The 12,708-nt window shown below is 38.5% G+C and overlaps 1 protein-coding gene across 1 annotated transcript in view; it reads right to left on the bottom strand.

The window, feature by feature from the left end:
- vstm2a (V-set and transmembrane domain containing 2A) overlaps positions 1 to 12,463 on the bottom strand; it is a 75,440-nt gene extending 62,977 nt beyond the window's left edge. The window contains exons 1-2 of the mRNA XM_029458058.1: positions 11,926 to 12,463; positions 10,607 to 10,773 (exon numbers count right to left, since the gene is read on the bottom strand). Coding sequence (XP_029313918.1) covers positions 10,607 to 10,773; positions 11,926 to 12,004 — 246 coding nt within the window. The 5' untranslated portion in view covers positions 12,005 to 12,463. The remainder of the gene's footprint in view (positions 1 to 10,606; positions 10,774 to 11,925) is intronic.
- Between the last annotated feature and the right edge of the window lie 245 nt (positions 12,464 to 12,708).

Raw genomic sequence — 12,708 nt, 5'->3', positions numbered from 1 at the left:
GCATAATTCACACACTATAATAATAAGCTAAAGGCTAACGCAAGGTTAACAGCAGTTATCTGCAATAACATCTAAACTATGCAATTAAAATATTAAAATAAGCCCATAAAGCCTTTTGCAATTTTAGTTCATTTTTCCAACTACACTGTCGGATAGCCAACTTCAATTACTTAACATAATATCATTTGTAAACAGCAACAATAAGCGCATAAGCGCTTATTGTTGCTGTTTACAAATTACTATATAATAATAATAATAATAATAATAATAATAATAATAATAATATATTTATCAATAAGCGCATGTCCCAGACCTGTGCATCACTTTTTATTGTCGCCTGGAAACAGTTCCATTGTGAGCTTGTTGCAGCGCTTGATCTAAACGCTGCACATTTGTCGTCAAAGTCGTTTGGATGTCGTTCGTAGTAGTAGTTGGTGTAGATGTTTTCACAATGTTCTGATTAAGTTCTTAAAATGAAATATACGAGTTGCATATTTCATACACTTTATGAACCCGTAAAAATATCAAATACTTTTAAGTCTAAGATTAATCAATATTAAAGCCCAGCTGAATCGAATGGCTTCCAATCAGTTTTGGATGGTAAATGTGTTGTTTCCTGTTCGTATTAGATCCTGAATGTGGATTGTTACTTAAGGACATGGACTTTGCATGAGATTGCAAAAAAAATGAACACTGTTGGCTGCTGTCAACAAAGGAATTGACCTCTACCTTCAGACTATGACGTGATCAGTATGGAAAATACTGCAAAGAATTGACTGTAATTCAGTCATTGAAGGAACTTCAACTTGTAACAAGTATAATGTTGTACATAACAAAGTCCTTTTTTTGCCTGAATTTCTTTTTTTAAATAAGGTTAAAAAAATGTGTCAGACAGCACAGCACAGATTAACAGAGCAAGCCAAGGGCTGCAACTTGACAACGTTTCCAACAATGGAAGAACAGTCAAACAGAGATGACATCAAAGGCATCATCTGAAGACATTTGGAGAAGCCTCAGATTCAATTTGAAAAGTACTTCTCCGATTCTGACAACCGCTGTTGTGACACCAAAAGTATTCAGTTTCCTTTTGGTGACAGTGTAACAGAAGGGTCAAGAAGAACAGTGACAGCAAAGGATCAGTTGATTGAATTATCTGCAGTGGCTGTTAGAAAAAGGCAGATTTGAGATCCAGCCCCCATCTTGTCTGGCGGTGGATGGGCTCCACGCCGGTTTCTTGGACTGACATCAAAAGCAATAAAATGACTTTGCTGTTTACAACCACGCATCTGTGACAGTGGATTCTCCACCCTTCTGTAGAGAGAACACATATAATGCCACGCTTTGGCAAGAAAAATAATAAGACTGTGTCCAATGGAAGAAAAAGAAAAGTATGTACAGCTCAGGACGTCCAGATTTCCCAAGCAGGATAGAAAAAGCATTTCATTTCAATTTTTTTTTTTTTGTGATTACGATGGAGGTAAATTAATTGCTTTTCAGCCAAGGCTGAGGTTGAAAACACCAATGATAGACCATAGTGAAGTGAAGCGCTGATATTTTTGAATTAATACAAGCGTCATATCAGGCAGCAGGTCCTATATTCAACATAATCCTCACTGCCATATCAGCAATAAAATATATAAATTGGAGCTTGTGCATTCACATCAGCATGAGGAAAATAGTCTGTGTATATAAGCTGATTTCCATGGTGTTAAAGTCACAGCCAACCTTAACACCTCCATCATTACGCATGTGTCATAATCTGCTTCTGCCATCAAACAGGAAGGGTAAACCATCTCCCTAATCCATGTTTAATTTCCTGTCCCACTGTGATGCATATAAACTCTTTTTCTGCCACCACTGGTCGTTATCTGCTGCTGATTAAAGCACCAAAAGGAAAATGGTGGATTATGGGAAATCCTTTTGGTAAATATATTGGCTGCAGTGAATGTATAGATATATGAGAGAAACAGTGATTGATGTGTATCCAGACTTTTGTATAATTTTTCAGAATTGATAAATGGGATTGTAATTGGTATCTGGTAATCCATTCCTGTTATTAATGGCACCACTGTCGCAAAGTCAACCGGATGTTTTCCTCAGAGGCTAGTAACGACCAATAACAGGACGCACTACAATTTGTTTTCCAAATGTACTTTGTTTGTTCCACTCTACTGGGGATAGTAACTGCAAAGAACTTACATTGATTTGTTAGAATTTAAAATCATTCTAATTAATTATAAAGGCACTACACACTGGGTACTTCCATATATCAGTGAGCTGCTGATCCCTTCCAGCTCCACTAGGCCTTTGAGGTCATCAGAATAAATGCTCCTGGTTTGTGCCCCAGCTCACAGGTGACGGAGCATTTCCTGTCCTGACTTCTACGCTATGAAACAGACTCCCTCTGGTCTCCCTCATAGCAGCAAACTCTGTTAAAGTGTTTGAAATTTCATCTTAAAACCTACGTATTCTCAGAGGCATTTTATTGATGCTTCCTTCTTCTGATTTATTCAAACTTCAAATTATGTTTGGTTTTTTTTAGTATTGATTTATTCCAATGCTTTTATATTTTTTCTGTAACTGTGAAGCACTTTGTGACTCTTGTTTTGAAAATGTGCTATATAATTAAGTTTTTCTCACTACTAAGTGAGTAATTACTAATAATGGACCTGTATACAGACGGGACCAATGCAGAGTCTGAAAGCTGCTTAGAGAAAAGCTTTCATGAATGAAATTGTTTCCCCAAAAGATAAAAAAAAAAAGAATTCTTAAAATGTAGGATAACAGGAGATTCAATCTTGTCAGCCAGACAAGTAACATAATAAGATTACAGTGTAAGACGTCCTTTGAGACTGCAGGGTAGATATACGATGATATAAGATGAAGTGCAGTCAGTAAAACCATATTGTCTCTTATTGCAGATTTGAGTGTTTAAATACATTGAAATAAAAAAACAAATGACTAAGAAAACAATACTTACTCCTGAATCAAAAGAGCGTCACAATGATTCCAGTGTTGGTCTGAAGGTTAGGCTTCCAAATAGATCACCGGAAGGTTGTAATGTTGTGAGTTCAATACCAGGGCTGCCACCATTTTGCTCCTGAGTAAGGCACTTGCCCCTGTAGTTAGTTAACTGTAAGTCGCTCTGGATAAAAGCAACTGCTAAATTACTGATTGATTTTTTAGTGTTATGATCCTATATTGCCAGTAAACTTACGTGTGTATTCATGTGAGCTCCAAATACTACTGAAATTAATCACTAAGCTAACTAGCTAGTTTTTAGTAATTAATCAGCTTTTCTCCCCTTGTCATGGGACAAGAAGCACAGATAACTTGCTTCAATGAAGTCCCTGCTTTGTGATTCTGCTGTGTTCATGTCATACAGTCTTGCCAATATAGGCCTACAACATAGTGTGGATACACATGGGACATTAAATGAGAATATGTTTAACACGCATGTATGAATCTCTTCCAAATACTTCCCCAAAGGCCTCATCCTATTGCATCACACACCCCCCCATATGTTTTTTCCATCTGCTCGTGCCTTCATCACTCCCTCCATCATCTCATTCCTGTGCAGCACATAAATGGGCTCAACATGGCTGAAGATTCCCTAGATCCAACAATAGAGCCATTTAAAGGTCCAAATCAGGTTTTTTCTGGCATGTTGGAAAGAAGAATTCAGAGGAAAAGAGGTCACAAGGACCATGGGTGTAAGTATGTACACAATAATAAAGGCCTGCGAGGACCACACTGAAGTAAAGGTTATAAAACCAAATTAAGGTCCAGTCACCAAACTGAAATACCATGAATAATCCATAAGGTCACGATGACCATGGGTGATGCACGAAATTGTGGCAAAGTCTAAGTGGTTAAATGAAAGAGTGGACACCCATAATCAGTTGATTAAAATCTGGAGGAGTGAGGGAGAGAATTGAGATGGAAAGAAACAAAACGTTAGTTTTCCTAATTACGCTGAGCTTTATTTGGAGGAGCGTCATAATACCTTAAAAGGCAGTTCACATTAAAATCCAAACACAAATAAAATCCTTGAAAGAGGGAAAATTGTCTCTGTGACCTTCACATTTTAAAACACATTATGTTTGTATTGCATGACAGTCCAATGAGTCATTCCAGCCCTTTGATTTTCAAAGAAGAAAAAAGCAGGTGTCTGAATCAGATTTATCAATATCGAGAAGTATAGCTTTGGCTTTTTTTCTGAGATATTGCAGTCTGCTGACAGACCTTCATTTTCTGTCATTTTCTCTGACACGAGAACAGTCAATCATATTCCATAACACTCCTTTGTCATCATGAGAGAATAAATGCCCTCTGACTAGAAAAAAATTGACACAAAATAAATGTATCATGTTCATGTAAAGGCTGCTATCTCTTATTCCTCTGTGCTATAGAGCTCCATTGTTGTCCAAAAACTATTTGGACATCAATCACATCAATAAGCCACACTGAGTGACATGTTCCTTCATTACCATGAACACACACACACACACACACACACACACACACACACACACACACACACACACACACACACACACTAGACACAACTCATTAGAGCACAAAATGTGGATTAATCCGCCACTGAAAATAGTCCCTAACAAATGCTCTATTTTGTTTAAGTAAATGACAGAGTCTTTCACAAAAATATAAGTACAGTAATTATTTGTGAGACAAGTCCAACTAGAATTTTAAATTGTTGCTTGTTTGCGTCTTTTCTACAGCATACAGCTGCAAATGACATTTCCTGTGCTCACTACCTAAGAGCTGATGTGTATTTTCTTACACCCATATCTGTGCATTAACCAGCTTGTCCCTTATCTGCATAGAGAGTCTTTTCATGAAGCCAAGGAAATCATTTAATTTTGCATAAAGCAATAATGTCACCATTCATAGACTGACCGTCACACTTCAGCCTCCTACTCAACAGGAGCCATAAAGTTTTAACAAAAAGGCACATTTGATCCTTAACTATCTTTTTGCCTTGTCAGCTCTCAATAAAACACACACCTGCATGGCTGCTCCAGATTTTGGGGCTAGCGAAACATTTCCGATGAATACCCGACAATATTTTTCAATTTCTAGTCATAAAATAATATAGCACTAAATAAAAAATAAATCCATTTGACATATTTTATACAACTACTAATTGTGATTTCAGTTGTCTGAAACCTACCATTTATAGTGTTGGTCTTTTCATGTGATTTGATATTCCTATCCTTGAAATGCATCAAAATGTTAATTTATCATAAATATATTTTGTATGTATGTTATAGAAATGCTTTAAATTAAATAGGCTACTCTTGAGCCACCACACAGCTTATGCTGATAGAAATAAAGGCCACTTAATTGTATAGTCACTTTTTTTAAGAAGGATAGTAAAAATGTGACAGTGGTGCAGTGCAACGCAAGGCCAATGTTCCAGCAGCACAATGCGGTAATGATTTCAAGGAGGCCTTCCTTCCATGACGGATGCCTGTAGTGGAGCCTGACAGCGAGCCGTGAATAGTCCACTAGTCGAAAATGAAAGCAGCAGGTATGATCACTGCAAACCATTTGGAAACCGTTACAATCATTACAGACGTGTGTGTGCATACAGGGGGCGACGGGGCTGATGAGAGCAGTCATCCAGACTACGCCTGGTGCATCATATTGACTCCTGATGCAGTTATCTCAGCGAGAGTGTTGGAGGAGGCTGCAGGAGCTGTAGTCAGGCAGTGATGGAGGGGCGGAGAAGCAGACAGTAAGGTCACTCAGAGAGCACGGCAGCCAATGGATTTTATGCTTCCTTGCTGTTACATCCACTGGATTTATAAACTCACTTGTTTAGAGAGGTAAAGCTTGCAGTGGCTTGAGTGCATTTTGGTCAAAGTGCGGCGGATGATGTTTTATGTAATGGTCGTTTGTATTCTGACCGCAGGTCTCAGCTGATCCTATTTTCACTGCCGGGCTTGGTCAAGGGCAGCCTCGCATCATGTCCGCTTACCTTTTCCTAATACATCTCACTTTAACAGACACATCACGCTGTCTTTTAACATATCCCAGGTCAGGTAGATTCAGGTTTGCAGCCTGGCCATTTATGCACTCCAGGTGGTATTTTTAGGAATGAAATGCAGTATGAATTTTTAAACAGCACACATATGCATCGAGTCTCCAGCATCTTCTCTGATTCTTTGTGCCTTTGCTTGATCCAGCTTCGAAATTCATACTGTCAAGGTGTAGCTTTTCTGATATTCCAGATATGCAAATATTTTTTCTCTTCTCGCAGAAAGCATTAAATTGATTCAATGCTGTTTTTATTTTTTATGTATTTATTCTCCACTAAGGTAGGAATATAAACATGCGACTGCAAACTCACTGAGCACTGGCTGAAAGGACCTGAACAGTTGCCTGGAAATAACCCAGCTTTTCTCTGTTGTTTCCTTATATCCAACCATAATCCCACACCAAATAGAATTACTAGTGGACGGGGTTGTAAAGATTTACTCAATAAATAGATCTTATGGCAAACAATAGTGGTCGGATTAGCTGGATAAAGAAAAGAGATCAAACTCTAGAAGAATTGAGTCCACCTCTTCAGAATAGGAAGGATTTAGAGTTTGAAACCAAAAGCGGAATTTACTAATGTATTTTTAAATAGAAAAACATGGAAATTAAGCTCTTTGTCCACCATGTGTGACATAGCCTTGAGTTATTATAAATACCTTGGAGGCTGTGTTCTGTTCTTTCTATGCTTTCTGATTCTATGATGGAGGTCAAAGCAGCAAAGCAGAAATTCACAGCCTCAGGGTTAGTGTTGGTGAAATTACATTATGTTTTCACCTTTGACTTGTACATATGATAAGAGTAAGCACATATATGATTAATATTTGGTTAGATCAGGAGGCTGATCTGGAAGAACGATGTCCAGCATTAAAAATGTACATTGAATTCAAGTTAACATTGAATATTACACTTACATGGTAGTTTGACCATGTTGTTTGTGCCTTCAAGGCAGGCAAGTAATAGATTTAAACTGATATTGATTTTGCATAAGAGAATGGTATTTCTTCTTTTTGCGTAAATGAAATAAAGCTAGTTCAGGCAACACACGGCATATTGTTCTTACAGTGAAACCTTTACAGTGAACCTTCGTTATAATGCAAAGAACTTTAATATACATTTTTGGATATGTGAGTACTGCGTTTCAGAATGCAGTATCTATGGTGACAGTAGTACCCAACCTGGGGTCAAGATCTCTACAATAGGGTGACAATATGCCTAATGGGATAGTAAAGAAGGAAAAATATTGTTTTCCTATTTATTTTTGTGGACACAAGTATACAATGCTTCACTCTCAGTATTTACATACATGTTATGTTTGTGACCTTAGAGTAATGTACACTAAATCCTTGTCTGATAAAGGCAAAATAGCCCAAAACTTGACTTATTTCGCAAAATGAGATATTGAATAAGAGTTGTGTTTCAATTTTTATTTAATTTCTAACTGAATCTGCATCAGTCTCTTCCAGGAGGTTACAAAAACAGACCTAGAACATCCAAAAGAAGTGGACTGCATACTGGATATGAAGAGAGAGGATTTTAGCAGATCAGTATGACACACTACACGTCTAATTATAGTACTCATCCGGCTCATTTCTGTCATCTTGGACAGCTGATTTAAAAAAATGTATCCTGCATTTAAAATGAAAGAAGAACGGCTTTGCTGGCGCATTATACTGCAACAAGCTTCAAAGATGCTTTTTATGTCTGCGCATTTTCAGAGCTACTATTAATTATAATCCAAAATACCAAAAATCAGACCCGAACATGTAATATAATATCAAATAGCACTAACCAATCATGTGTAATCACGCCCAACGCTGCCTCATTTTCTACTTAAAAAACTGCAGCCAAAATGCCGAGCGATAACCCGTTGCATACACAGCAATCTGCTCATGTTCCGTAACAGTAAATGTTTAACTCACACTCATGCTGCACCATCACTCTCCTCCTCTCTGTGTATCTTTACTTCACGACTTCAATCAACAACATCACAAGTGTAGCAAATCCGTTAGCAACATGAATCCTTTTTGTCATGGAGGTGTGGATATTTAGTTTCTGTCTCTGTGTTTGTGCATAGTTATGAACTGGCAGCGTGCCGTTTATAATCTGAGAGGAGAATCATGTTTTGGAAGCTGGAGCCAAACAGCAGCTTTCTCTACTGACATGTTGTTTGCTTTCTTTCTCTAATCCATGTCCAGTGCAGAAATGAGCACACACATTCCAACAGGAAAAAAGATTTTTCTTCCAATACAAATGAGATTTTGTGAAAATAATCACAAATTGCCCATGCTATTTTCTTATTTTCTTCAGCATGTAAAAGCATACATGTAGCTGATTGTATATTACTGCCAACTAATAGAATTATAAAAATTCTCAATAGGGCTTCACCCCAGATTCAGAAATTGCAACCCGCGTTCGTCAAAATGAGCAGACTGTAACTGTTTAAATGTTGCAGGTAGAAATTAATTCTAATGTTTTAGAATAAAGAGTCCTTAGCACAGTATGAATAGTACTTGGCAGAATGTAGTGGCCTGGAAAAGATTAGATATGACGTTGCTGGAAAATCAAACCTTTGTTTTGTTTTTTTATGTACGGAATCCATTTCTCACATAGTGGCACACTTCAAAGCACCTGCGTGATCATTAGTGCTAATAATGTTTGTTTCTTGAAAATAACTGAAGAGACTGTTAAACATTAACGTATGGGTGAATGTAACATTTTCAGTGTCTACATTTAATTTTTTTGTTGCTGTCTGAATTTGGTTTCTACTTCATGGAATAGGGATATAATAGGGATAGTGACACATTCTCAAGAGAATGTGTGAAATGAATGAATGAATGAGATGTGATTTGATAACTTATAACTAACTTCTCTTTGTGTAGTGCATTTTTTCTGTTTTAGGTGTGGATACAGCTACGTTTAGGTAGATGCTCCAGGATGTAAGTTTTGTTATGTTTTTCTTTGTGATATGACAGAAAAGCGTTGAAGACTATATTTAAAAATAAAATAAAGGTTGAATACGAAGGATTCTAGCTCAGGACATAAATAGCACCATTTCACAGTATGTTCATTTGTAAAGTTGAGCACTGATCCTGGGTCGTTGAGAGTTGAAGATAAAGTATCCACCCACCCATCTACCCGACTCTTACTTTCCTTTTGCTTCACTATTTCAATGTGAAACTGCTGTCATGACGTTGCTCTTTTCATGTCATCATTTCAAAGATCCAACAACTCTAACTTTTCATGTATGCAGCAGCTTATATTTGCATACATATTTGCATTCTAAGTCATTGCGCTCATTTTTCTAAATTTCCAGGAGACCAGCTGCTTCCCAAGCAGCATCTCTGACACAGCCTTGACTCTGTTCCCATTCAAACTGCAACACTGCAGGACAAACACGCACAGCGGCTTTCATTTCAAACAGCCTTCCATGATAAGATATGTGGGTAACAATAAAATGTCTGCATCAATAGCCCACTTCAGCTCAACATCCAAGAGTCACGTGGGATCAAACCCACATCAAAGCCTGGCCGATGATACTATGAAAGGCCAGCAACAATGGAACAATAATTAAAGCCACATGGATATCGAACCACCCCCCTGTCTCACACACACACACACACACACACACAAATCTCTTTCTCTCTTTGTCACAATAATAGAATGAGCACCGTTTGATGTCTGTCATGACAATACAGCAACTCGTTCAAATCCTGACATGCATTTACTTGCCATACAATATGTAAGCAAGTCATTTCCATCCATTTGAATGCAGTAAACACATTTAGACGCTCTCATCCACTAAGCAGCCGATCATTATTTGGGGCAAAGGAAGCTGTCATAGCCAGCAGTAATGCAACAGCAATACATAACAGAATGCCAAAGCGCTTCCAATGCGCTGTTTAATGAGGCAATATACAAGAATATGCTTTGGCTGTATTGATTCAGACACTTTTTTTTAATCCATTCATTAATAGTCAAGCTCATTAACTTAATTTATCATGTAATTAATATCCAGAACAAGCTCTTTTTTTTCACAGAGTCCTTGATTAATATTCTTATTTTTTCTTGATGGGACTGCTCCCTGCTCAGTATGTGGAAGAATTATTTTAACTGTTTAAGGGCAGGAAGCCAAACATAACAAATTCAATGTAGAAAAAAGGAAGTTGCACATACACTAATTCTTGCTAATATTTATTATTATGGGCCTGCCTCTGTTTGGATGGAAATGGTGGTTTCAAAACATATGAGGGGACTTTGACGTTCAAGATATAGGAGTTTTTGATCACTTCAAGGTAATATCATAAGATATTTCAAGGTCACAACATGTTGTACCTTTTAAAAAAACAGGTCAACATAAATGATATCATGAGCGCCAGACATCTTCAGGGCTGCTACACGCACACGACGCTGATGTGATAAGGCGCGTAATAACGCGGATACTTGTTGGACGCCCTTATTCCCTTTATGAGTGATTGTGCTTGAAACATAACTCATGATGGGGAAAGGGGGGTTAAAAAAAGAAAAAAAAAGTCCATTGTACCTCTTCAGCGTCGACCTCCTCCTCGCTATCAGTGGGTTCCGGCACTTTCACGAACCACCACTGGATCTCCAAATACACAGACGTGGTTCCGCTCTGGAAAGCACACGCCATTTCTATGTTTTGTCCCTCTTTAACCGTCATATTGGAGGGCAGATCCGTGAAGTGACCTGCAGATGAGAGAAGAAAGGAGGGGGGGGGGGGGGGAATTGATTGGGACAGTTGTGTGATTTATACCCGCAAATTCACCCATCACTTAAATGGTCTGCTTGCGAATGCAGTCATGAATGTGGCCGGTGACAGCAGCTGTGTTATTGAAACCAAGCCCTTGATTAAGGTGCGTGCTTGTTTTAATTGAATGAGACCCCCCTCCCCCCACACACACCCTTCACGAAGCATCTTCATCGGAAATTTAACCAACGCACAGTGCCATCATGGTTACATTATTCACACACTTAATTACCAGCAGGTTGAATTTTTTTATGGGAGTTTTTTTTGTATGTCATTCTGTAGCCGTTGTCGGGTTCCGTCTGACCGAAATGAAATACGAAATTAACTTGACTGTACCATAATTAGGTCAAACACAAGAAAGCGTACAGGGAAAAACACAATAAATAATAAAGGAGTTCAGTTTGAAGGAGGCTAAAAGAGGATAATATAGCGAAAAAAGAGTGGTGGCGACGATAGAATAAAGCTGAGGATATCCGCGCATGCAAACTTCCATAACAAACCATCATTCCAATTCTTTATGAAACTACAGCAGTGTTCAGACAATATATAGGTCTGTCCGCGTTTATCAGATATTTGGGAATGAGAAAGCACAGAGGCAGGTTGAAAGTGTAAATCTCAGTAAAATGAAGCACAGGCTTTCAGCACCTCGGACAGCCGCATGCAGCAGCTGACCGAGGTGCTGAAATCACCAGATGATGGGTCACTTTTTATGCAAGGAGCATCTAAAATTAAGTATATTTCTTTATTAACGGCAAATCTTTATTTCTGGCATGAAAAAAACACAGGCGCCCGCTCTTCTCCCACGCGATGTAAAATGTCTAGATTTCAAACAATCACCAGTTGCATTTTTTGTCATCACGGGGTAAAAAACGTTCTTCATCTTTCATCATGGGCTTGGGTTTCCCCTTTTTTCTGGGCTTATTACAATCCATCTCACTTAAAACATGTTCCTCCAAACAAACCCCCTTTTTGCTTTTCTAGAAAGACTGCGCACTTTTAACACTTTCTACCGAGCAACTCCCACCATGCAGGGCAGTGAGCTCGACACGATGACACCGAGACTGTTTGTTACGAAAATATGCAATTCTTACCTTCAAAGGAGAATCCAAATTGCACGCAAATTCCGGCTAAGAAAACAAATCCAACAGTATCATGGGAGGTCCACATCATTCCAATATAGAAGGGTTGTTTTTCTTTACATCAGCCGAAAGGGGGAAAAAGGCGAATGTTTCCCAAAAAATTGCCAACACACCAGCAAAATCAAACAGTTGCTGAGCGAGTGTGTTTAAACGGAGATTGCCGAAGGTGGAACATGCTGTAAAACTACAGCTTGTCGTTGATGAAGTTATGTTTCCCCTCTCTGTTCCTCTGCGGGAGAGACTGTCGACTGCTTGGCTGCAATGAAGTCTGTAAAATAACCGGGATGCAGTCTTCGTCTGCGCTACTGGAGAGACGTCAGTCTAGTGGATCACTGTGGCATCCACACACTCCACACCTCTGCAGATCTAGTGCTCATCCGGCTCCTTACTGTCACCTTGACCGCTCGATTTAAAAATACGCCGCACATTTTAACGTAAAAAACAAACAAATATTTGCATCATAATAAGGAATCCTTATTTTTTCAAAGTTTGCTGTAGTTTTTAAATGACACATGTTTTTAAAACGACCTCCAATACTTATTAACACACAAACAAAAAAGCAGAATAGAAATAGAAAGCATGTTCTGAGTCATTAAGATAGAAGAGATCCTGCTGGGAGAGCATTACTCTCCTGGGCAGACTGGGAACACTTTGCCCTTTGTTGCAATGGGCACAACTTGTGCCACTCCAAATATCTGCTCTTAATTGATTCAGAGACCAATCAGGGATCATCCT

This window comes from Cottoperca gobio, chromosome 20, assembly GCF_900634415.1.
Source record: "Cottoperca gobio chromosome 20, fCotGob3.1, whole genome shotgun sequence".
Classification (NCBI taxonomy): Eukaryota; Metazoa; Chordata; class Actinopteri; order Perciformes; family Bovichtidae; genus Cottoperca; species Cottoperca gobio.
This window is presented reverse-complemented; position numbering and strand designations above follow the sequence as displayed.